The sequence below is a fragment of the Schistocerca gregaria genome, chromosome 10 (assembly GCF_023897955.1).
Source record: "Schistocerca gregaria isolate iqSchGreg1 chromosome 10, iqSchGreg1.2, whole genome shotgun sequence".
Taxonomy (NCBI): domain Eukaryota; kingdom Metazoa; phylum Arthropoda; class Insecta; order Orthoptera; family Acrididae; genus Schistocerca; species Schistocerca gregaria.
In genome coordinates, this window is record NC_064929.1 from 190,727,202 (window position 1) to 190,754,926 (window position 27,725).

At 41.9% G+C, this 27,725-nt stretch overlaps 1 protein-coding gene across 1 annotated transcript in view; it reads left to right on the forward strand.

Annotated features, from left to right (window-relative positions):
- The first annotated feature begins 10,229 nt into the window (after positions 1 to 10,229).
- The window catches only part of LOC126293234 (homeobox protein rough-like), a 360,457-nt gene continuing 342,961 nt past the window's right edge, over positions 10,230 to 27,725 (forward strand). The window contains exon 1 of the mRNA XM_049986354.1: positions 10,230 to 10,428. Coding sequence (XP_049842311.1) covers positions 10,230 to 10,428 — 199 coding nt within the window. The remainder of the gene's footprint in view (positions 10,429 to 27,725) is intronic.

The window sequence follows — 27,725 nt, forward strand, 5'->3', positions numbered from 1 at the left end:
CAAGCAATATTCCTATCACAAACTTACGAACCTTACCTTCAAAGGCTTCCTGCGCAAATATTTCTTAAATCAAAATACACCAGATGAATCACCATTGGGTAAAAATTACATACCGACAATTTACGTGAATGTTCTGGAAGAAAACGCAATGAACTCAAGGGCAACATGATCTGGCTTTCAGTTGATGAAACTATAGACGCTTGTGGCCATTACATTGCAAATTTAATCGTTGGTGGTTTGAAAGAAGAGCCTTCCTCTTCTTATTTGGCGGCCTGCAAAGAACTCGTAAAAATAAATCATTCTACGATCGCCAGGTATGTGAATGAGGGTATTAGAAAAATATTTCCAGAATCTTCTGTAAATGAATGGGTGTTTGTGTTTATTTCTGATGCTGCTCCCTATTCGATTAAAGCAGGAAAAGCCCTCCGAGTATTTTATTGCAGTTTCATTCATGTGACGTGCTTTCCTCATGGGATACATCGCGTTGCTGAAGAAGTACGTTCCACATTTGTGAATGTAAATAAACTTTCATTCACGAAGAAAGTGTTTCTAAAGGCTCCTGCTGCCATCAAAACCCACAAAGAAAAATTACCAGTTGTCCCTTTACCTCTCGAAACAGCGGTAACTCGTTGGCGTACGCGGGTCGAAGCAGTGTTGTTTCAAAATAAACATTTCAAGGCCATTAGACGGGTAGTAAACGACTTCGATAGCACAGAAGCTTTGGCAAATTGCCAGTGCAAGGAAGCTTTTAATGATTCCGGTATTAAAAAATACAATGCTGTGATTAGCACTCGTTTTTCTCATATACCTGCAAGTATTAAAAAGCTTGAAACTCAAGGTTTGGCGTTGAGTGAATCTATTCAGTTAACGAATAAAATTATTCTCATTGCCGGATGTATTCCCAAGAAAACAATGAAACTATTCAGTTAACGAATAAAATTATTCTCATTGCCGGATGTATTCCCAAGAGAACTTTGAAAACATTTTAAACAATATCCGAGGCTTTGAACCCTTGTGTCAAATTGATAGCTTTATTAATGGGACGGGTGAACTTTTACGAGAAACAGTAAGTGCCAACGTAGCACCCAAATTCAAATACAGCCCAGTTACCTCTGTTGGTGTAGAACGGTCCTTTCCTCCTTATAAAAATGTTTTGAGTGATTGAAGACACAATTTTACTACCGAACAATTGGAACAGTACTTGGTCGTTTATGCTTACAGTAGCAGAAAAAAGGAAAAAAAAGTAAATGATGCTTTGGTCCAATAGTATTAATCAAAAGTTAATGCTGTTCAAAACATTCATTATTGTATTTTTTTAAAATAAAATATTACGGAGTTTTTGAGCATGCCCCTCTGCGTGCGATGTATCTCGAAGCTGGTCCTGTACACATTGATTGTTTCGCTAGTACTCACTCGCACCGCATCCGCTTGTTACCGACATTAATAGCAAAGAAGGAACAATTCTTTAAACACGGTATGCGCCCCCATTTTGCAAATTTTTAGAAAATAATCACAGAAAGGCCCTCTTCCTAACCTCTACAAGAAAGTATTCAGAAAATGATATCAGCGTTCTAAATCTATCGATTTTTCACGCGGCTGGCACCTTCCTCGTAATCGATATGCACAAGTTCCACTCTGATATATAATGCACGCAGTAACTATCATGTTTTTTTTATTATTTAATTTTGCACATATCGACACTTTTCATGCATTTTTAAGCATTTTTCAAGAAAATTTTGAAGTTTTTATGACGCATATAATCCGATCTCTACTGATAAGATTCAGTTATGTTGACGTCAATACGCAAGCCGCTGTCACATTGTAGTGCGTTAAAATTTAGTTGCGACTCCATTTCAAGAATTATAAGGGGGATGGCCACTGGTTATTTATGCATTTTTCTGAACGTTGCCGGAATTAATTCGCAAACAAATTTTGTTAACAGATTAGCGGTTTCGGTCTTTAACGACCATCATCAGACCTGTTTCATAAAAACAAAATCAAAATATACTGCATCCATAGTGGCATCGTCAAATGTCATGCTGATTCCGCATTTAACATTTGACGATGCCACTATGGCTGCAGTACAGTAGGACTTGTTTTTATAAAACAGATCTGATGATAGTCATTAAAGACCGAAACCGGTAATCTGTTAACAACAAGTTTGTGACCATAGACGTAAATTAAAGAAAACTTAAGACAAATTTGTTTTTACTGACAAATGACCATATTGTAAATTTTACAACGCGCGCCGGAGGGTTAAAAAGCGTGTGAGGATAATCGTAGCACGCATTCAAGCGAGCTTGCCATTATACCGTTGACACCAACTGAAGCGCCTGGCACACGCTGGCAACTGCGTTTCTCTCCACTTGCTCCGCAGTGAACTGTCAGAAGTCGCAACTAATTTTAGACGGATTATCGACTGGGTTTGATCCAACTGAAGTTGCAAGCCTTGTTGTGCCACACGCATCACCCCGCTGGCCGCCCTGTCTAAAGCAGAAGCTAATAAAGCTTAGCTGTCCCCTGTCGCAAAGGAAGCGTGTATTGGGGAGGGGGGGAGGTGGAAGTCTGATGAAAGTGACTGGCGTAACTTGATCGCGGCATTTGCCCCGTCTAAGTGTTGTGGTCACCTCGCAGACGGCGCGCCGCCACCCCGCGTCGCTCCTCCCCCCCCCCCCCCCCCCCTCCATCCTTATCATAACACTTCCCTTGCGCACGCGCCGCTCTGCGCCGGCCGCCATTGGCTGCCGCCGATGCACCCCCGTGCCGGCGCCGACCAATCAGCGTTCGCCCTGTGCCCCCGCCGCGAGACACACCCCTCGCGGTGCTGACCGGCTTCTGCGCGGGGTAGCCGCCTGGCCCCGGGCAATCACCCCCCAATCAGTTTCCGATTGACGCGAAACGCGTGCGCGCGCAACGGCCGACCAATTACTAGTGTGTATCGTTCAATCGGAGCCGTCCGACGCGTCTCCAGTTTATATTTCGCGATCTCCTCCGTGCCGGCCTGCGACGTAGGCTCGTCCGCTGACATTCCGCACTGAGATACGTAAAAAAAAAAGAGAAAATGTATCGCTAAAAAGTGAAAGCCGAGTTATTCTAGCGTGTTTCGGAAATGTTTTAGATTATGAGAAAAGTGTTGACCAAATACCTAACATCTGGAGTAACCGTCATTGCTTTGACCTCATAAACTGACAACGGCAATACCCTCCAGAAACTCTGCGTGTTTCGTGAACACTTCCCATTACGAGAAAAGTGTCGATGGACTACCTAAACATCTACAGCGTCGTAATCGCTACCTTATTTTACTCAAAACCTGATACGGAAACAGTTTCCAGAAAACTGACGTTATTTTGTGCGTTTCATAAAAATTTTCCAGAACTAGGAAACTGCCAACCAACTGCCTAAACATCTACAGTACCATTATCGTCACTGTAACTCGCGAAAAACTGAGCTTGTTTTGTACTTTTGGAGAGAAGTATTCTACACTTATTGCTGTCCACACCGTTCGGACCAGTACAAAAATAATTATTGACTCAATAAAACTATCCACGATGCGTAGATTTCCACTGGAGTGTTTCGTATGGAATTTGGCGGGTTAACAGCTCGAATGTTTGGCTGAACGAAATGTTAAGCAGATCGTGTTTGTAGACAAAGTGTCAACCAAACTACCCACATAGATTTAGCAATATAATTTCTATTGTGCTGAAGTTAGAGACAATTCTCTTAACGGACAGACAAGGAAGTGCAACAGGTCATAAATCTCGAAAGAATTCCTTCATCCAGTCAGACTCGAAAGTATAATTCAGATTCCCTTCCATAGTTCCCCGAAAAATAATTGGACTCGTTACATTTAAACACGATACTAACTCGTGCCCGCTTGTCAGGATAATTATATGGAAATAGACAATACAATAAATTTTGTATTTTTCGCTGTACTTTTTGCTACAAAACGAGCATTTAAGAAATTACTTCAATATACTTCCTTCGCAAGACAGTTTAGTGGTCTGTGTGTCATATGCAACTGTGACCAAAAGTAGATACGAAAGATTTCAAGAGAAAAGAACTAGAAAGAATTTTCTTATTCTCTGGAATCGAGAAGACATTTTCGCCACTCAGACTCCTCTCTCTCTCTCTCTCTCTCTCTCTCTCTCTCTCTCTCTCTCTCTCTCTCTCTGATTCCGGACATCTTACTACGGCAATTAAATTGGCAATAAGTTTGCCAAAATTCCGTTACGTTTTCCGGTACACATAAGTATACATATCTTAAGGCGTACACAGCAACAAAGTTCTCATGTTTTGAAGTTAGAATCAATTCCGACGCCAGACAGATTCCGGAGTGCTACAACTAATTATACAGAAATGATCCCTTCAACCAGTGCATGCGATATTGGTATCATCCGACTATCATAGCCAGTCTTACGGCTTGCTATAGTAACTGAAAATTTCTGCACTGTTGTTATCGGTACGTCTTCAGAAACTTAAAAACAGTAATTTGACAAGGAAAATAAAATAATAAATTTCACCTTGTATAGTGCGAATGAAGGTAACCTCGTCTTCAGCGTTAATTGATTCTTAATGAGTGACTATCACCCTAAAAAACAATTTTCCGAAATCGAGATTCCATAGCAGGTTCTTATTGTTGAGAAACCGTGTAAAGTCGCAACAAATTTATCACACTTGTATTCGCATTGTGATTCGAATTTTCCCATTTGGGGAAATCTCGAATTCGACAGCTACTGCCGTCACCACCATTCAAACTCGTAAACTGTTTTTTATTGACGCAGTAAAATTATCCACGACACGTAAACTCCACGTGGACGCATTGCTTTTACAAACTGTGGACATAAGTTCTTAAGTGTCTGAGTGTTTCGTATGGTATTTTGACGTGTTAAAAATCTCCAATGTTTAGCTGACAGAAATCGAGTGGGAACAATTGAACATAATTGTAGAGTGACTTACAAGCCGGAAAGAGAAAAGCCCACCTAAAAAGATACGCGAAAGGAAATATGCCGTTGTGGACAATAAATTTCTTATAAGAACATTCTTAAGCTACAAAACACTTAAATGACTATTTTCGTCTTCTTCATATCCGTTTAGAATCCTCCTCAGCTGCGAAAGAGAGTGGAGAAGCAAAGGCAGCTAGCATACGTCGTTCTTAGTGTGAAATATAGTAAATAAGGATACGTTCCGAAATAAATGTCACCCAGTCACGTAATTATTTTCTGCGCGCAGCAAAGTCTTATGCTATATACCTAGTTGACGTTTGTCAGATAAGAACATTTATCACGCCGAACTATGTTTACCTCAGACTTGGATTTGTACAGTATTCTACGAATCCAATAGCTTCTCAGTTTTGTGTTGGACGTCACGAAGTACATATTATTATTAATTTTCTTTTAAATCCAATTAGGGGATTTGGAAAGAGATATTTCTCATGCGAAATATGTTCCAGTCTTAAGTTTAAAAAACGCCACATCTGCTAAAAATTATTAAGTTGGTCTTGTTACAACGGCAGTCGTTCACATATTTCATACTCGTTATTCCGTGTCTGACCGTGGAGACAGTTTACAATAAGATAAGAGTGATGGCAGACGTGGGGCAAGAAAAGTGAGATAATCAGGGGATAGCGGAAAACTTGTCAGTAGCGCAGGCCTACAGATTTCAGTATTGTTGCAAACAGATGTTTGCTCAGACAGATGCTATAGTGGCAAAGAAATAAACTGCGTCCGGAACACGAGTGAAGATATCACACATCGGCTGTAGACGGAAGAGAGGCTTGTAAATGTATTAATTTGCTTTGAGCACTTCTAAAAGAACAGAATTTTCTAATTCCATAGAGGTAAAGGACTACAGATTAAACTGGAGCGAGGAATAGTTCGAGTATATACGTTCTGAATGAAGTCTACGAGAATAGAAGCGAAGATAACGTCTAGAACAATCAACGCAATCCAAGGAGTCTAATAGTGACATTGTGAGAAGAAAGAGATTTAAACAATTATCATCGCTACAGAAGAGTGTGGATGAAACTTTTCCGTGAAGGTGGAATCGAGAAGACTTATTCCATTCGACTGCGGAGCGTTTCACAGACGACCCCTTGAAATTAATTTCATGGCAGATGGAGAAAAAAATCAATGAAAACTGTGGATGATTTGCTTCATGAACCAAAGGATGCATAATTAACCCTCGGTGAAGAGTAAGTTTGTACGCACTTTCTGCGTAGTGCTGTCTGAATATCCAAAAAGGTGAAGTGTGGACGAGAGTTTATCAGGGATTCCGAGAGATTTGCAAATCACATAAGACGTCATAACAGTACCCGAAGAAGGAGAAATTTCCAAGTGTTTGTTGTATGAGCAGAAGATTACGTAGCGAAATATCTGTAGCAGGGGATTCTAACAGAGCGGAGGGCGCTTCAGACACGAAGCGATACGACAGATTCGCCCGCTGTAGTCTCTAAAGCGATTTCAGCTTACGTCTGTAAGATGAATGGTCAAACAAGAAAAGGTCGCTTCGTCTGGTAGGTGAGAATCGATACAGCTTCGGGGCACGGAAGACCAGACAGGAGCTTACCTTAGAATAGTTACACGACAGACCGAGCCGAAGGATAGGGACACCCCTTTGCAAGCTTTTCTTCGTAACACTGTTGCGTGGGGATACTCGGCACGTGCTGACAATGGATTTGGCGTATTGCTACATATGGTGCGGGAAGTCTCAGCTAGCGTCGGTACTGTCTTGTGAAAAGACAGGTTAATTAATCTACGACAGACATTACGTTTATGAACAGCACAGATTTTTATAGTACAACGTCCACTCAGAGGTGTTGTATTGGAATAATGGTACAGTCTAAAAACGGGAAGTAGTGCTTCAAGACACTAAAAATAGACATTTCTGAGAACAACAGAACTTCGCAGTCTTTGATTACAATGAAGCTGAGAGGACTCTAGGATCGAAAAATAAATGCGTTTAATCCACTCCTGCTAACGAGTTGGATAAATTCTGAGGGATACAAACAACTTCTCTCAGCCAGACGAGGTTCGACTCCGTTTCGAAGTCTGTAACACTAGGAGTTCTGCGGAGACGAATTTCCCGTTAGCTCGCCCCAGAAGAATAATTATACGTATGAAGTCTTATTTACTTAGAGCTATGGTACAGGCGTGACGCTGAAGTATTGGAAGTTAGTCTGTGTTACTGAGTGAATATATGCTCCTGGAGGACATATACGTACTGAGAGGGACAAAACAGTAGAGGGCTCTGCCAATGTGCGAAATGATCATATGTCGATATCACATTCGGAAGCAATCTATGAATATCGTTAAAGTGGCCAACCACGCATTGCCGATGAATAGGGGGTGAATTTTGGCAATAGTGGAGTGTAATCTACGACCCCACAGCACTGACGTAAGCCAAGAATACGCGCTTAGGAGTATAGGATAGCAATATTCTTAAAAAAAATACTGGAACTCGGCAGCACTGTAAAAGGAAGTTCCTGAGAAAACAAAATAGTTGATCCTATTCGCGGAGGGCTAGCTGATCCGTTCGTCCTGAAGAGTGAAATGCTACAGAGTGTCATGTTCACAGTATAAGTTCATCTTCTGCAGGTAAGGCTCATCATTACTGAGAGGTGTCGAAATATCAGAAGTATAGCGAGGAATTGTTTGGTGCCAAAGGACGCCGCAGGGAACAGACCCACCGAAAGGAACTTCCCTCTCATACAGTAGCGACCTTGTTTAAAGAGAACAGACAAGGGCAGATTTGTGGAAGTGCTTCTGCTGGGGAGGTCAGAATTGTTGATACGCTCGGAGCAAACCAGGGCCAACGTTGTTTCGTAGTTAGTTCCTCAGTGTGCTCCACTGAAGTGACGTACAGGAAAAACAGGTGGAATGGACAGTGCGTTGTGGAAGTCACTGCGGACTGTTGGAAACTGAGAACGGCAGGACTAGAAGTGAAGCCAGGACTCCGGCGAGGAAAGCCGACGGTCTCCCCAAGTGAGCGCAGGTCCTCTGCTATGTACGGCACGTAGGCGAGCGGACGTGCGCCTCCGCTGCCGAAAGTACGAGCCCGGCCGCTCTTTGTGTCGGCAAACATCAAATGCCCGCGGTCTGTCTATGGCTACGTGCGCGCGTACGATTTCACTGAATACTGGCTACGCTTTACGTCCCCGTCGCACGGTAGTCGTTTAGTGGCGGTCCGTACACGCAACCGCGTGGAGCGCGCATTCGAAGTGCTGCCGATAAGGCTTTATGTGAGAGATCTTGTCGAACTTTTCTGGAAACATCACAGACTCTTCAGTACAAAGTATGCGTGGATGGTGTCGCCGTATTCTGGAAACACTCCGTATCTTCACGACGACAAATTAAAAGCGTCGGTCCGTACATGCAGCCGTGTGGAACAACGGGAGCGCTAATTCTGTTTCGCCATCAGGAATTCTTGAGATCGTATCGCAGGTTTCTGGAAATATCAGAAAATCTGCTGTCCGATGTGTTTGTGTAGGCAGATATATGCGACTCGCAGCTAGTCACTGTGTGAGAGTCATTTTAGTGAACAACGCTAACACCCCATTTTTTCACTACAATAGTTGAAAAGCGGTGGTCCGTATATTCAACCGTGTGGAACAAGGAGGTGAACTTACACGCTGAGGCAGGCAAGATTCAAAAGTTTCTCGTTTGCTCAGCGGTGCACATCGCTGATGTGACCATGTGCTAGATTTGCATCGGATTGTGATATTGCTATAGGACCCATAAACACTGCCTGCAGCGGACAGAAAAATTTAAACTTCTGCTCAAGCTGCGACAAGGACCGTAGCGAACCTGTGGAAGTATTATAAGAATTTGGTGTGATCTGGCGGTAAGTCTTTGGAACGATCATGAACACTGTTTAGAGCTTTTGTGTAGGCAGACATACACATCTCACGGCCAATGATTGCGTGTGTATTTCGTACCACTGAGTATAGAACCGCCCAAGTCTCCACGAAAATAGCCGAAAAGCGGTGGTCCATATACGCAACCGTGTGGGACAAGGAAGTACAGTCAACCGCTAAGGAGGCAGTGATAGACGGTGACTGTGTACCAGCTGTGCAAGTGGCCATGTTGTGGTGTCTAACGCCGCTGCGGCCAGATGCCTGAACTGCGTTGGATTGTGATGTTGCGGCAAAATCTCTGAGTTGTGCTGTTGAGAGGAGGGGAGTCGTTGGGTGTTCTGCAGGTTTCTGCGGGGTCAAGGTTTTGTGTTATCTGATAGCAAGTGCTTAGAGTAAATAGTTCCATTAATTTCTGCAAACTTATAGCTGCTTAAGGTTAGGACTCAGACGTTTGTGGGCCAGCTACGTTCTAAATCATTACCTCGTATGGAGATTAAGTACCAGTAGTACCACAGTGTGCTGTGTAGTTCTGTCCCTCTGACAGTTCCACAAATATCAGACAAGTCTCTAGAAGACTCTGGGCACCGTCTCCTAGAAGCTTAGAGTTCATAAGTAGGTTACTTCCAGAAGTCAGATTTTTCAGTATCATGCATCTTAGAAGTGTTGAAGACTTTAGCTACACGTAAGACATTTATGGGCTGAATTTGGACCTCACAAGGAAGTGAAACACTGTCGAAACTATAGAGACCTCAGACAGCACAGTGAGTTTTAGAGGCTCTCCAACTGTTGAAGACTACGGTACTTGGACACTGATTTACTGAATCTGAGCCTCACATGAGGATAATGCTCTGGTGATCCTGAGGAGGTGCGTCTCCCTTACTCTGAACATATACAACAGATAATATCTGGATCGTCACACATTAAGACTAGGGCATTTGGATGACAACATGTACTGAAACTGGACCTCATAAGGACATGAAGCAGTCATGGAACATTGTGGGATTCTTTATGTTCTCAGAGAGTAGAGACTGTACTGAATCTGAGAAGCTGATATGTTGACCGTCCTGCAGAGACCGCGACTCCAGTGCATGTTAGTTGTCCCATCATCTGTAAATCAATATACTGAATCTGGCGCTGACGAGTTGATGCCCTGAAGATCCAGCAGAGGATCTGACTCGTGGGTTTTACCCTCCTCTGAGAAGAGGTCCCTCGCGCACTGGTGAGGGGACCAGCATGTTGCCCACCCCCAGCGGGACTATGAGCCCTCCGCCCCCAGTGTCGGCGCCTCCGCCCCCGCGCCGTCCGTCGTCCCCGCGGCGCTTCTTCGCGCGCCTCTACGGCCCAGCGACGCCCGCCCCCGCCCACGACGCCACCGCCGATGCCGGTGCCGACGCCGCCCCCGCTCGCGTCACCAGCGCCCTGTCGCTGTCGCTGCCGCAGCAGTTCTCGCGGCCTCCGCCACCCCCGGGCGCTTTCCTGGCGCTGCCACCCCCCACACGCCGCCTCCGTCCACGGAGTGCCGCCCCCGCTGCCGCCCCTCGACGCAGCTCACTTTCCAGCAGGCTTCTCCGCCTTCCGTAAGTACCGACAATCTACCCTCTTACAGCATGCTAGCGCTAGAATTGCATTACCCATTTACTAGCCACCTATGAGGTCAAATATTCCACAATGTCATGTGGGCTAGTTTTAGGGGTAACTCAACAACTCAAAAACGTGTAATATGAATTACTTGTCGTGTGAACTCACGAATGTCATGGAGAGCCCTCCTTAGTATCCTAAGCACTGCTTTTCTATACAGGGTTTCCCAGAAATGGTGCAACAGACTTCGCGGGGTTGTAGAAGGTGTCTTGAGGAACAACTTGAGGATAGGAAACCGTGTCCAGAAACGTCATCCAACAACGCCACAGAGCGTCGAAATTATAGGCGTCGGTGCCGGTCGCTTCGGCAGCAAACGTGACTTTGTACACTGCTGGACCATAGGCGGAACGTCTTGCAATGATGTTTTTTATTGAACGATCGCGGACTGTTTGTCACGATCGCTGATGAAGAAGGTGAAGCTAGCTGCTGCATTAGACAGGCCTTCTTTCCTGTGAATGGAATGCTACATTTCCGCGGTGGATGGCGGTTTCGGACACAGGTTTCCACCTTCAGTGTAGTCTTCCCTTGTATACCGAAATACAGTAGAAATTTCAGAGTGTTCCAGGATAAAAATAAACTGTAGGTGAAGGAAACCTTTCTCAGATACCGTAATCAACACAGGCAACAGGCTGGCCGTGGTGGTCGATCGGTTCTAGGCGCTTAAGTCCATAACCGCGCGACTGCTACGATCGCAGGTTCGAGTCCTGCCTCGGGAATAGATGTGTATGATGTCCTTACGTTGGTTAGGTTTAAGTAGTTCTAGGGGACTGATGACCTCAGATGTCCCCATAGTGCTCAGAGCCATTTGAACAATTTGAACAGAGGCAACAGAGCACTACATTCGTAGAAGACAAGGCCTGTGTACGCAGCAGCTAACTCCATCTTCTCCACAGACGATTATGGCAATTAATCACGATCACTAAATAACTAACAACACTGCGAGACGTTCTGCCTACGGTCCGTCAGCGCACAAAGTCACGTTTGCTGTCGAAGGGGTAGCCTAGTGGCAGGCGCCGACGCATATAAAACAGACACTCTGTACGGACATTGGATGAAGTTTCTGGACAGAGGTTCATATCGTCAATTTGGCCCTTGAGACGCTCTTTACAACCTCTTGAAGATTTATCGCAACATTTCTGGGACATGTTGTATACTTATTCCTTAATGAAATTTGTTATTAACAATATATCTCTTTCTAGTACTTTCAACATTGCACCCCAGTCAGCAATCATGATAATCTAATGTATAAGAAACTATCAGCCTCGATTGCGGTAATGAAACCAACCTTCACCTAGGTTTCAGCCCAAGTAATTGAGCCTTCTTCAGAAGATAAACCTGATTCTATAATATATCTAGAAATGAAACTAAACAGCCTGAACAGGCGTAGACACCGCATTTTTAAAATGTGACTACGACTGCTCAGGCTGTCTTAGTTTTATTTCTAGACCATGCCCTCATAGACATATTATAGAATCAGGTTTATCTTCTGAGGAAGGCTCAATTACTTGGGCTGAAACCTAGCTAAAGGTTGGTTCCATTACCGAAATCGAGGCTGATAGTTCCTTATATATCTCATTCTTTAAAAGTCCCAAGTCAGTGGAATCAGTACTGGAAATAAGAATAATCGTCACAAAGATTTACAGTCACTTACTTTGGTCCAGGAAGGTATCCATTACTCAACAGCACACATTTTCAGTAACCTGCCAGCAGTCACAATAAGTTTAACCACTAATAAAGTTCAGTTTGAGAGGAGCTTATTGGATTTATTGGCGGCCACCTCCTACTCCACTGATGAATTTCGAAGCACAACCATCTGATATGTATAAGTTACAAACAATATCAAATAAGGCGAGTATTGGTGCAATCTGACATTTTTACAGATTTAGTGCAGTAATGTGGTCATTGTAAATAAATGTTGTAAAATGTAAAATATTTTTTTCTATTTGATGATGCATGGCTGAAGTAACCTAAGAATTATCATGTGCACCTTCGTGAACTGAAGATTTAAATTTTTTATGAAGTTATTTATTACCGTTTAAATGAGAATATGTTTAAGACTTATTCCACGGCCATGAGGATCATCTCACTTGCCATCTGTGGAAGGCACATTATGTAAGGCACACATGCTGTACTACGGGGCTGATCTGGATGGTAGACCGCGATCGTATTATAAACACTTCTATTGTTTCAAGACTACCGGTTTCAGCGATCTTATGCTACCATCACCTGATTATATGGAACCTGTTATAAAACTGCCATGTTACGTTACATGAAGACAAAGTATAAAAGGCGCTCCACACGTATTTTACCGTTGGTAAAATGCAAACAGTTGACAAAATGCGCACAGTTGATGAAATTTAATCTACTCTATGCATTGATGACTCGAAGGTAAGTGTGGTTATTAACAGTAAGTGTCGTTACTGGGCCTTTTCGATTATTTAAGTCAATTACTTAATGATATCGATTAATTGTATCTAAATAATAAATTATCCGATTATTTTTAATGCTAATGTACTGGGCAGAGAACAAGGAATCTCCGCATAGTCCACATCATGCGAATCGCTCTAAAATTTAAAAGTATCCAATTCGTATTTTGAAAAAGTTGTATAAAAATATTTTTTTAATAGTTGCATTCTACGATTTTTATGACAATCAGTTAAAAATTACCGTTCATTTGCGTAAGTTTTTAAACTTACGATAAATATTTGTATTTTATTGTAATAAAATATTGTCGACTAAATAATTAATTTTTCTGTTAAATGTTGTCCTTAGAACTTTACAGCGTACTGGGGAATAAGGCTACCGTAGTACCTAACGACTGTCTTTTAGACGCGCATGCTTAATTTTCAAGTGATTCATCAGATCTGTTTTATTTCCCATACATTGCATAAACATTTCCATTTACATTAACAAAAACTTTTCCATTTACATAAACCGTTGTTCTCCACCCTACGCCTTGTTTATTCGGTGTCATGATTATAGGCTAGCTAGTATCTAGTCACAGTAACTGGGAAAATGGGCACAACAACAAGGCCTGACTTTGAGGCGGGCGGGGAAAAAAAAAGAGGAAAAATAACAATGGCATCATCAAGAGTTACAATCTGTTCGGTAAGAGCGTGATCGGCATTACACAGACGATAAAAGACATCGCCTTAGTTCTTCTACAACCTAACAGAGTGAACCTTTATCCTTCATGCCTTGTCCATACACCATTAGTTTACTTTGACTGAGAGACACAAGAAGACACATAAGTGCAGCTTACCAGTTGCTTTTTTCAAAGATGTTTGATACCGACTGCTAAACGTTGGTTCACCGAGAAAAAGGAAGACTGGATACTGAAGGAGGATATTGGCTCGAAGTACTGCAACGGTCTTGCAGCGATTGAAAGAAGCAGAAAGATATAGTAGTTCGTTTTTCCCGCGCGCTGTTTGGGAGTGGAATGGTAGGGAATTATTTTGTAGGTGGTTCGGCGAATGCTCTGCCAGGCACTTAAGTGTGATTTGCAGAGTAGCGATATCGATGCAGATGATCAGGAACTGTCATGCCAAACGCCAATTCAGAATGGAACACACAACACTCATATCTCCAAACAACTTTCCTGTCGCGCGCTTCTTACGTCATGTCATTGATATCAAAGTGAGGATATTCGAGTACTTAACGTTGTTTTCTGTATTCATACCTGCACGCATTGGCCCGGAAGCAAAATAACGTACGCCACACAGGCCGTCTGGGCGTGCGTACTCAATGTCATCCGAGCAAAGCAAGGCCAGATCACAATAAATATCTACAGGGGGCCGCTTTGAAGAGAATAACACTCGTGTAGACGAATAAATAATATTCTTTCAAACACATAATTCCCGTTATTTATTTGAACACAAGTAATGTAAAAACAGATAAAAATAAATGATGAAAATAATGAAGACTTGTACAAAATACATTGGTGGAAAATTTTTGGAGTTTTTAAAACTTTTAGATGATTTTACTTTTTTATTACAGAAATTCGCTTAGAACCTAAGACAAAGGTACAATGTTTTTCTTTTTATCTTACCAGAGCTTATTCATGCCTAGGCTGACGTCGTGCTTCTGTTCATTTTACACCAACCTCCTAGGTTGTAAATTTCGTTATTGGATACGAAATTTTTCAGTACTGATCAGTAGCTTGAATCTTTCCCTATTCTGTATGGTGTAAAGTTTTCTCAAGTCCTTTGTCGTCTCTTCCAGCCATCTCGTGGTGTTTTTTAATTTGGAAATTAAAAGTTTCAGAATCTTTTGCATATTGCAGTCCCGTCACCAACTTTGAAAGACTAATATATTGAAAAATCCGCCTCAGTTGCGAAAATTTTCTGGTCCTTACCCAAGTTTCGGCTAGATTAATCTAGCCTTCTTCAGAAGCATAAAATTACTATAACATGCTGGAGTGAGGCAAGGCAATTGTCATTCATTCTGTAAATATGACCTTAAACGTTTAATCTCCTCTTTCCAGTTGTGTGTGTGATTGTTCCTATTTTTCTGCACACATGTCTATTTCTCCTCTTCCTCTAGTTGTTATCCTTGTTCTTTTGTGATCCTAAAATATTTCTGAGCATTTTCCGTTTTTTTTCTTTTCCAATTTTTTTTTCATCTCTTTTACTCAGTGTTAGGCACTCAGATCCGTAAAGTGCTTCCGGTTTAATTACTGTTGCGTAATGTTTGATTTTTTCCTGGAATAATACTGACCTTTTATTATATTGGTTTTGGGTGAGTTTGTATACTAATTCCATATTCTTCGATTTTTCCTTACTTGTGGTGTTATATAACCTATCAGTTGTCTTGATGTTTCTGTGTTGTGTTGGTATATATTTTTCTCTGCTGTGTGTCTGTTTACTATTTATTCAGTTTTCTGATATAGCATTAGTAATCCCGTTTTAGCTGAAATTTTGTCATGCATTTCTATATTGGATTTGAACCTATTTTGTCCTTAGTTGTATGTTTGCTGGGTTGGGTTGTTTGGGGAAGGAGACCAGACAGCGAGATCATCGATCTCATCGGATGAGGGAAGGACGGGGAAAGAAGTCGGCCGTGCCCTTTGAAAGGAACCATCCTGGCATTTGCCTGGAGCGATTTAGGGAAATCAAGGAAAACAAAATCAGGATGCAACTGTTACATTTGTTTTTCTGAGAAGGTTGGCGATTTTTTGTGATATGAAGCCCAGGTATGGGTTACTGGCGAATATTTTCTCTTCTTTCGCTGTGTGTCCATTCGTTGTCTTGCTTTAGTGTATTTGTCTGCAAACATACAACAATAGCGGAGTGTACGAAATATCATGCCCCAGTTGTCCTGCCTACTATGTAGGGAAAACGGCAGAAACTTCAAGACCCGTTTTCAAGAACATGTAAATGCTTTTAGGCTCAAGGATTTCGAAAAATCAGTCATTGCACAACAAATGTTAGAAACGAAACTTATCATCAACAGTCTAGAAAACAATTTGGTAATACTACATAACGAAGCCAATGGTAAGACCCTAAGTCTGTTGGAACAACTGGAGATATACCTCCAAAAAATAAAACAGAATACATGTTAAATGAACAAACAGATTTCGCAAGCGATAGTTATTTCAGTAATTTTAAAGACCTATTCTAAAGTTATTTCTTGCGCATGTCAATTGCTTAATAGTTATATCTTTAGCACTAGGAATAAATTCATCTTTGACGCCATGTACAAAAACATCTGTGAACTGTTTGTAAACATGTGTGTGCAAATGTACATTTGAATTAATTGACATGTACTAAAACTACGGAGAAAAGAATGTTTGCCTGTACTATAGCGTTATAAATGCTTTCCTTGGATGATGTGATAAGTTTACACTGTTCATTTTCCACTATTTTGCACATATTTTCCGCTTTCGACTTACTAAATTCATAACCTAACATTAAAACTTTTCGTGACAGGAATATACATTTCACCCCATTCAGGAGAAGAAATAAAACATGTATTAAGACAAATTACACCTGACGATGGATCCACAGGGTCCGAAATGCATTGTGTAAATAAAACACGTAAAGGTTGTGACTGAAGGTGTTGTTTAATTCATACCTACATTGTTTTGATTACTGTCACGTTTTAAGCTGCTGCAAAATATGGATAAAATTTTAAAAAAGTCAGTGATGACAAAGTACATGCTTCAGTGGTATAGTGGCGATGCACGAAAATGATGATGTTCATGACGGAGGTGGAATGGTGAACGGGCCATAAATAGCCGCTGGTAGCGACTGAAAGTGATTGAGAGGGAGGAACGAGGAGATAGGAAAGTCGAAGTGTGGTGTGAGGAGGCGTGTTGCGACTAGGTAGAGATTTCATCGCTAGGAGGATAATGAGGCATGGAGGTGTCTGGCAGGTGGGCTATGAATTTAATGGTGCAAAGGGTATCTGGATTAATGGGTACGGTATTAGGTGTAGGGACTGGGTTTTAGGAGGGTGCTGCAAGAAGAAAAGGTGTAGGAAATCGATGAGTTAATACGGGATGCGAGTCGGGGAAGGTTTAAAACTGTATATTTAAGTATATATTTATTTTTAGATATCCTGTACATCAACAAGCTAGCAGCCTGCTTATCTCTATTTGAACAGGAAAGGAAAACGATGCACGTTCACACTTGGCGATAACCACTTTGCTAACAAATTTGCATATAAGTGGCACAACAAAAGGTGGCCGTGGTGAAGTTGAACGCTGCAATTTCTATTGGTAGCGTTGAGCGCCGTTTACGTCAGCATTTCCCTTCACACTTCACATGTTGATGTGACGAAATAGCACACTAGTTGCGTTGTTTTTTAACGCACCTGGCGTGCTGTTTCTTCACCACTCCCCCCTACCCTGTTCATTCGGACTTCTTCTTTGTGCCACCTATACTTACTTCACAAAGAGAAAGACTAGACCTGGTAGAAGCTCAAGAAGTAGTAAGACTCCTTCACACACTGAAAATTATTCTGCACTCCAATTTCAAAGGAACAGTTTCAAATATACTGGAGGTACGAATTAAAAAACGCCTTCTGTCACAACTTTTCGTGTTTTATTAAGTACACGATGTTGGAAACGAAATATGTCAACAGTCTAGAAAACTATTCAGAAGTACTACATAATGAAGCCAATGGTTGTTGTTGTTGTTGTTGTGGTCTTCAGTACTGAGACTGGTTTGATGCAGCTCTCCATGCTACTCTATCCTGTGCAAGCTTCTTCATCTCCCAGTACTTACTACAACCTACATCTTTCTGAATCTGCTTAGTGTATTCATCTCTTGGTCTCCCTCTACGATTTTTACCCTCCACGCTGCCCTCCAATGATAAATTCGTGATCTCTTGATGCCTCAGAACATGTCCTGCCAACCGACCCCTTCTTCTGGTCAAGTTGTGCCACAAACTTCTCTTCTCCCCAATCCTATTCAATACTTCCTCATTAGTTATACGATCTACCCATCTAATCTTCAGCATTCTTCTGTAGCGCCACATTTCCAAAGCTTCTATTCTCTTCTTGTCCAAACTATTTATCGTCCATGTTTCACTCTCATACATGGCTACACTCCATACAAATACTTTCAGCAACGACTTCCTGACACTTAAATCTATACTCGATGTTATCAAATTTCTCTTCTTCAGAAACGATTTCCTTGCCATTGCCAGTCTACATTTTATATCCTCTCTACTTCGACCATCATCAGTTATTTTGCTGCCCAATTAGCAAAACTCCTTTACTACTTTAAGTGTCTCATTTCCTAATCTAATTCCCTCAGCATCACCCGAGTTAATTCGACTACATTCCATTATACTCGTTTTGATTTTGTTGATGTTCATCTTATATCCTCCTTTCAAGACACTGTCCATTCCGTTCAACTGCTCTTCCAAGTCCTTTGCTGTCTCTGACAGAATAACAATGTCATCGGCGAACCTCAAAGTTTTTATTTCTTCTCCATGAATTTTAATACCTACTCCGAATTTTTCTTTTGTTTCCTTTACTGCTTGCTCAATATACAGATTGAATAACATCGGGGAGAGGCTACAACCCTGTCTCACTCCCTTCCCAACCACTGCTTCCCTTTCATGCCCCTCGACTGTTATAAATGCCATCTGGTTTCTGTACAAATTGTAAATAGCCTTTCGCTCCCTGTATTTTACCCCTGCCACCTCCAGAATTTGAAAGAGGGTATTCCAATCAACATTGTCAAAAGCTTTCTCTAAGTCTACAAATGCTAGAAACGTAGGTTTGCCTTTTCTTAATCTTTCTTCTAAGATAAGTCGTAAGGTTGGCAGTGCCTCACGTGTTCCAACATTTCTACGGAAGCCAAACTGATCTTCCTCGAGGTCGACTTCTACAAGTTTTTCCATTCGTCTGTAAAGAATTCGCGTTAGTATTTTGCAGCTGTGACTTATTAAACTGATAGTTCGGTAATTTTCACATCTGTCAACACCTGGTATCTTTGGGATTGGAATTATTATATTCTTCTTGAAGTCTGAGTGTATTTCGCCTGTCTGATACATCTTGCTCACCAGATGGTAGAGTTTTGTCATAACTGGCTCTCCCAAGGCTGTCAGTAGTTCTAAAGGAATGTTGTCTACTCCCGGGGCCTTGTTTCGACTCAGGTCTTTCAGCACTCTGTCAAACTCTTCACGCAGTATCTTATCTCCCATTTCGTCTTCATCTACATCCTCTTCCATTTCCATAATATTGTCCTCAAGTACATCGCCCTTGTATAGGCCCTCTATATACTCCTTCCACCTTTCTGCCTTCCCTTCTTTGCTTAGAACTGGGTTTCCATCTGAGCTCTTGATATTCATACAAGTGGTTCTCTTCTCTCCAAAGGTCTCTTTAATTTTCCTGTAAGCAGTATCTATCTTACCCCTCGTGAGATAAGCCTCTACATCCTTACATTTGTCTTCTAGCCATCCCTGCTTAGCCATTTTGCACTTCGTGTCGATCTCATTTTTGAGACGTTTGTATTCCTTTTTGCCTGTTTCATTTACTGCATTTTTATATTTTCTCCTTTCATCAATTAAATTCAGTATTTCTTCTGTTACCCAAGGATTTCTATTAGCCCTCCTCTTTTTACCTACTTTATCGTCTGCTGCCTTCACTACTTCATCCCTCAAAGCTACCCATTCTTCTTCTGCTGCATTTCTTTCCCCCATTCCTGTTAATTGTTCCCTTATGCTCTCCCTGAAACTCTCTACAACCTCTGGTTTCGTCAGTTTATCCAGGTCCCATCTCCTTAAATTAGGAACTTTTTGTAGTTTCTTCAGTTTTAATCTACAGTTCATAACCAATAGATTGTGGTCAGAGTCGACATCTGCCCTGGAAATGTCTTACAATTTAAGACCTGGTTCCTAAATCTCTGTCTTACCATTATATAATCTACCTGATACCTTTTAGTATCTCCAGGATTCTTCCATGTATAAAACCTTCTTTTATGATTCTTGAACCAAGTGTTAGCTATGATTAAGTTATGCTCTGTGCAAAATTCGACCAGACGGCTTCCTCTTTCATTTCTTCCCCCCAATCCATATTCAACTACTATGTTTGCTTCTCTTCTTTTTCCTACTGACGAATTCCAGTCACCCATGACTATTATATTTTCGTCTCCCTTCACTACCTGAATAATCTCTTTTATCTCATCATACATTTCATCTATTTCTTCATCATCGGCAGAGCTAGTTGGCATATAAACTTGTACTACTGTGATAGGCGTGGGCTTCGTGTCTATCTTGGCCACAATAATGCGTTCACTATGCTGTTTGTAGTAGCTTACCCGCACTCCTATTTTTTATTCATTATTAAACCTACTCCTGCATTACCCCTATTTGATTTTGTATTTATAACCCTGTATTCACCTGACCTAAAGTCTCGTTCCTCCTGCCACCGAACTTCACTAATTCCCACTATATCTAACTTTCACCTATCTATTTCCCTTTTTAAATTATCTAACGTATCTCCCCGATTAAGGGATCTGACATTCCACGCTCCGATCCGTAGAACGCCAGTTTTCTTTCTCCTGATTACGACGTCCTCTTGAGTAGTCCCCGCCCGGAAATCCGAATGGGGGAATGTTTTACCTCCGGAATATTCATCATTATTTAATCATACAGTAAAGCTGCATGCCCTCAGGAAAAATTACGGCTGTAGTTTCCCCTTGCTTTCAGCCGTTCGCAGTACCAAAACATCAAGGCCGTTTTGGTTAGTGTTACAGGGCCAGATCAGTCAATCAGCCAGACTGTTGCCCCTGAAACTACTGAAAAGGTTGCTGCCCCTCTTCAGGAACCACACGTTTGTCTGGCCTCTCAACAGATACCCCTCCGTTGTGGTTGTACCTACGGTACGGCCATCTGTATCGCTGAGGCACGCAAGCCTCCCCACCAACGGCAAGGTCCATGGTTCATGGGGGGGAAGCCAATGGTAAGACCTTAAATCTGTTAGAACCACTGGAGATATACCTCCACAAAATAAAAAAAAAAACAGAATCTATGTTAAATAAACAAACTGATTTCGCAAGCCACAGTTATTTCAGTAATTTTAAAGACCTATTCTAAAGTTATTTTCCGCATATTCAGTTATTTAATAATTACATCTATAACACTCCGAATAATTTTATCTTTGACCACGCCTTGTACAAAAACATCTGTGAAGTGTTTACAAACATGTATATACGAACGTGCATCTTGAATAAAGTGACTTGTACGAAAACGATGGAGAAAAGAATGTTTGCTGATGCTAAAACGTTACAAACGCTTTTCTTGGATTATGTGGTAAGTTTACACTGTTCATCTTTTCCACTACTTCGCCGATAGTTTCCTCGTTTGAGTTACGAAATTCATAACCTAATATCAAACCTTTACGTGACAGGAATATGCATTTCACCTCATTCAAGAGAAAAATAAAGCATATATTAAGACAAATTACACCTGATGATAGACTCACATCGTCCGCAATCTATCGTGTACTTAATAAAACACGGAAAGGTGTGAGTGAAGGTGTTTTTAAATTGAGACCTCCAGTGTGTTGATTACATTCACGTTCGAACCTGCGAAATATGAATACAATTAAAAAGTTACAAATATTTACCGAAAATTTCGAAAATTATGTAATATGAAATAAATATGTCAGCCCTCGGTATTGCTATTTCGAAAACGATATACCGATATATCGCAGATAAATATAACGCCGATACCTAACGTTACATTTTAGAAGATACACTACTGGCCATTAAAACTGGTACACCAAGAAGAAATGCAGATGATAAACGAGTATTCATTGGACAAATATATTATACTAGAACTGACATGTGATTACATTTGCACGAAATTTGGGTGCATAGATCCTGAGAAATCAGTACCCAGAACAACCACCTCTGGCCGTAATAACGGCCTTGATACGCCTGAGCATTGAGTCAAACAGAGCTTGGATGGAGTTTACAGGTACAGCTACCCATGCAGCTTCAACACGAAACTACTGTTCATCAAGAGTAGTGACTGGCGTATTGTGACGAACCAGTTGCTCGGGCACCATTGACCAGACGTTTTCAATTGGTGAAAGATTGGAGAATGTGCTGGCCAGGGCAGCAGTCGAACATTTTCTGTATCCAGAAAGGCCCGTACAGGACCTGCAACATGCGGTCGTGCATTATCCTGGTGAAATGTAGCGTTTCGCAGGGATCAAATGAAGGGTAGAGCCACGGGTCGCAACACATCTGAAATGTAACATCCACTGTTCAGAGTGCCGTCAATGCGAACAAGAGGTGACCGACACGTGTAACCAATGGCACCCCATGCCATCACGCCGGGTGATACGCCAGTATGGCGATGACGAATTTCGGTTCCAATGTGCGTTTACCGCGATGTCGCCAAACTCGGATGCGACATCGTGATGCTCTAAACAGAACCTCGATTCATCCGATAAAATGACGTTTTGCCATTCGCGCACCCAGGTTCGTCGTTGAGTACACCATCGCAGGCGCTCCTGTCTGTGATGCAGCGTCAAGGGTAACTGCAACCATGTTCTCCGAGCTGATAGTCCATGTTGCTGCAAACGTCGTCGAACTGTTCGTGCAGATGGTTGTCTTGCAAACGTTCCCATCTGTTGACTCAGCTATCGAGACGTGGCCGCACGATCCGTTACAGCCATGCGGATAGATGCCTGTCATCTCGACTGCTAGTGATACGAGGCCGTTGGGATCCAGCACGGCGTTCCGTGTTACCCTCCTGAACCCACCGATTCCATATTCTGCTCACAGTCATTGGATCTCGACCAAGCGAGCAGGAATGTCGCAATACGATAAACCGCAATCGCGATAGGCTACAATCCTACCTCTATCAAAGTCGGAAACGTGATAGTAGGCATTTCTCCTCCTTACACGAGACATCACAACAACGTTTCACCAGGCAACGCCGGTCAACTGCTGCTTGTGTATGAGAAATCGGCTGGAAACTTTCCTCAAGTCAGCACGTTGTAGGTGTTGCCACCGGCGCCAAACTTGTTTGAATACTCTGAAAAGCTAATCATTTGCATACCACAGCGTCTTTTTCGTGTCGGTTAAATTTCGCGTCTGTAGCACGTTATCTGCGTGGTGTAGCAATTTTAATGGCCAATAGTGTATATCGGTATATCGATATTTTATCAACATTCCTAAACATTACATGAGATCATCTGTAGCGCCAACGGTAAAGTAGCGACGATACGGTGTTATACTGTGGGGGTGTTTTTTGTGGTTATGTTGCGATACTCTTTGTCCTCTCACAAGACGTCACGCAGTCGCCCCACTTTAAAAGCCGCTCCATGGCGTGGCATTGCGCGCATCGCGACACGGGACAGGCGCTACCGAGCGAACCTTCGCAGAACTGCCAGCGGTACCAGCAGTCTGGTTGCGGCGAGAATCTACCAGTGCCACAGCTCAGTAGCGGAAGCGGTTGTTGGATTTAACTGCACTCCGTGGCTGCCTTGGTGCTCGGCAGCAACAAGGAAGAGGGTGTAGGCCGGAGGTTTGCGATGCGGCGAGACTGGGCGCGATTTGCTTCAGTGTTATCTGGCTGGCTGTTATATGGAGAGAGCGTAACTGCCTGTATTAGTGTGTTAACAGACAGGGCTGTTCTCTTGTGCTGGAGGTCTGCAGATATCATTAAGTCGTGTGCGCTGCTGTGTGCACTGAGTGAATTGGTCGGATGGCTGATGGTTGATTTGGGTGAGGCTGGTTGGTTTGAGGGATAAAAGGACCAAACTACAGGGTCATCAGTCCCTTTTTGGGGGATGGGAAGCAAAGAGCGCGGTCCCATCGGATTATGGAAGGATGTTGATGATGAGTCCCATATTTCTTTACAGAGCGTAGGGGAGCGACGCGGGAGACCTCCGCCGCCTTACTAGGCAAGGTCCTAGTGGAGGTGGTTTGCCATTGCCTTCCTCCGGCCGTAATGGGGATGAATGAAAATGATGAAGACGACACAATAACACCCAGTCATCTCGAGGCAGGAAAAATCCCTGACCCCGCCGGGAATCGAACCCGAGATCCCGTGCCCGGGAAGCGAGAATGGGGAAGATTAGATTAGATTAGAGATTAGATTAATACTTGTTCCATAGATCATGAATACGACACTTTGATGTGGAACGTGTCAGATTAATACAAGATGTCTGTACAAAATATTGCATTACACAAAATATTGCATGACACTAATGTTTAAGCTAATTTTTTTTCCTCCCTTAATTTATATCTAAAAATTCAGCCAGTGAGTAGAAGGAGTTCTCATCTAGAAATTCTTTTAATTTATTTTTAAATGTTGGTTGACTATCTGTCAGGCTTTTGATGCTGTTTGGTAGGTGACCAAAGACTTTTGTGGCAGCATAATTTAACCCCTTCTGTGCCAAAGTCAGATTTAACCCTGCATAGTGAAGATCATCCTTTCTCCTGGTGTTATAGCTATGCACACTGCTATTACTTTTGAACTGGGCTGGATTATTAACAACAAATTTCATAAGTGAATATATATACTGTGAGGTTACTGTGAGGATCCCTAGATCCTTAAATAGATGTCTGCAGGATGACCGTGGGTGGGCTCCAGCAATTATTCTGATTACACGTTTTTGAGCAATGAATACTTTTCTACTCAACGATGAATTACCCCAGAATATGATACCATACGAAAGCAGTGAATGAAAGTAGGCATAGTAAGCTAATTCACCAAAATTTGCAATAACCCTAATAGCATACGTAGCCGAACTCAGACGTTTCAGCAGACAATCAATGTGTTGCTTCCAGTTTAACCTCTCATCAATGGCCACACCTAAAAATTTTGTAAATTCTACCTTAGCTACAGACTTCTGTTCAAAGTCCATATTTATTACTGGAGTTGTGCCATTTACTGTACGGAACTGTATATACTGTGTTTTATCAAAATTTAAAGAGAGTCCGTTTGCTGAGAACCACTTAATAATTTTGTGAAAAACATCATTTACAATTACATCACTTAGTTCTTGGTTTTTGGATGTTATTACTATACTTGTATCATCAGCAAAAAGAACTAACTTTGCATCTTCATCAATGTGGAATGGTAAGTCATTAATGTATATCAAGAACAGTAAAGGACCTAAGACAGAACCCTGTGCGACCCCGTGCTTGATAGCACCCCCAGTTTGAGGAATCAGCTGTTGTATTAACATTACATGAATCACTTATTTCAACTTTCTGCATTCTTCCAGTTAAGTATGAATTAAACCATTTGTGCACTGCCCCCCTCAAACCATAATGATTTAGCTTATCTAAAAGAATTCCATGATTTACACAATCAAAGGCCTTTGAGAGATCACATAAATACCAATGGGTGATGTCCGGTTATTCAGAGCATTTAATATTTGATCAGTGAAAGCGTATATAGCATTTTCTGTTGAAAAGCCTTTCTGAAAACCAAACTGACATTTTGTTAGTACTTTATTTTCACAAATATGGGAGGCTACTCTTGAATACATTACTTTCTCAAAATTTTTTGATAGAGCTGTCAGAAGAGAGATGGGCGATAGTTGTTGACAGCTGACGTATCCCCCTTTTTATGCAATGGTTTTACAATGGCATATTTCAGTCTATCGGGGAAAACACCCTGCTCCAAAGAGCTATTACATACGTGGCTGAGAATCCTACTTATCTGTGGGGAACAAGCTTTAAGTACCTTGCTGGAAATGCCATCAATTCCGTAAGAGCTTTTACTTTTCAGTGAGTTTATTATTTTACTGATTTCAGAGGGAGTGGTTGGTTGAAATACAGTTATTTCAAACTGCACAGGTATGGCCTCTTCTATTAGAAGCCTTGCCTCTTCTAGTGAAGATCTAGATCCTATTTTCTCCACAACATTTAAAAAATGATTATTGAAAATATTTTCAATTTCTGATTGTTTGTTAGTACTCTTGTCATTCAGTTTTATGACACTAAAGTCATCCTGTGCTCTTGGTTGCCCTGTTTCCTTTTCAATAATATTCCAAATTGCTTTAATTTTATTATCAGAGTTACTGACCTCGGCCGTGTCCTTTCAATGGAACCATCCAGGCATGTGCTTGAAGCGATTGTAGGGAAATCACGGAAAGTCTAAATGAGGAAGACCGGACGCGTGTTCGAACCGTCGTCCTTCCGAATGCAAGTCCAGTGTGCTAAACACTGCGCCATCTCGCTCGGTACAGAGTGAATTCTGCCTGATGACCACACATTATAAAACCATCTCTTGCCTTCTAACTGTGCTTCATAGCTGTCAATCCTCGATTCCCGAAGTTCTCCAGATGTTTATTCTTTTGGCAACTGGATTTGACGTCATTTAATTTTTTGTTATGTTCTACGCAATCAACCCGCTCTTTATTTAATTGTCATGTGGATTGTATTTTTATTATAAAGATTCTCTTAAAGATTTGAAGTTGAATTTGCTCCCTGTGCAATGGTTCGGTGTGTAACTTTCAATATGTGTATTTTAAATCAATTTTTTTATTACTATGCAGCATTGATACTTTGTGTGTTTTCACTGTAGTGGAATTTCATAGTGTTACGAGAGCATTTTGGTGTTGAGCAAATTCTTCTCGTCGAGGAACTATAAAGCTGATTTGTCTACCCATTCTGTAACACTTTTGTTAAATTGTGCGATTTTTGTGACAAAATAAATATCCAGAACTTGTTTAAATAAAATGAAAAATATTTTAGTAAGGAGCAAGAACCTCTCACAGCTCAACCCGGTCCTACCACTCCCTCTCTCGGCGTACACTTACTACGCTTAAGAAAACGTTAAATGCGGAAGGATATGAAAACACCTTATAGCATTCTGTACTACCTTCAGTAGAGGAACCGTTCGGAGACGATCACTGTTAGGACCAGCATGGCAATGCAGCATCTGTGAGGCAATGGTTTGTGGACAGCAACATTACTGAAATGAACTCACTTGCGCGAGGGCCCGACCTGTACCCAATGGAACATCTTCGTGGTGAGTCAGATCGCCTACTTCAGTCCAGACCTCAGAGTCTACCTTCACTGGTTTCGGCTCTTGAGGAAGAAGGACGGCCACTCCTCCACAGGCATTCAAACACCTCACCGAATGTGTCCCCAGTTGAGTTCAAGCCGACATATAGGCGAAGGATAGACACACACGATATAAATACTCACGAATACACAGGGTGAGTCACTACTGCCACCTAGAGTAGCTCCGAAAGTATGAGCTGAAAAGTTTGTGGGACAAAAGTTGCATGGGACCACGGGGGCCATAGTATGACGCTGGTTTTTGTTGCTAAGTGGGGTCGCGTCAGAGATATGAAGGTCAACTTTGTTTTTTTTTGTTTTTTTTTCTTTACATGGGATACTGTATTTGGTACTTATTTTCTGATAGCGGCTATAGAGACGAATCCTTTGAAGGTTAACGAAGGTCACAAAGCTGACATGAACGTCCATTTACAGACGGTGTTCGAAGTGATGACCATTGGTATCAATGCAGAGCTGCAATCTTCTTATCATGGATTGAGTGGTATTACTTATGACTTCGGCACTTATCGAACCACATGCTCTGACAATTCTCTCTCGTATATCGTGCAAATAATAAATATTCGCCGAACGCGGCGTATCCATTGGCATGTAAACACCATTAGACGGATTCGCAATACAACACTAAGAGGAAGGGTAAGACTAGTATCTTCGAATCAACCGTATGTGAATGATGTATTCAATCGAAGAACAAGTCGATATGTCTTCACTTAAAACTTCCGGGCTGATAG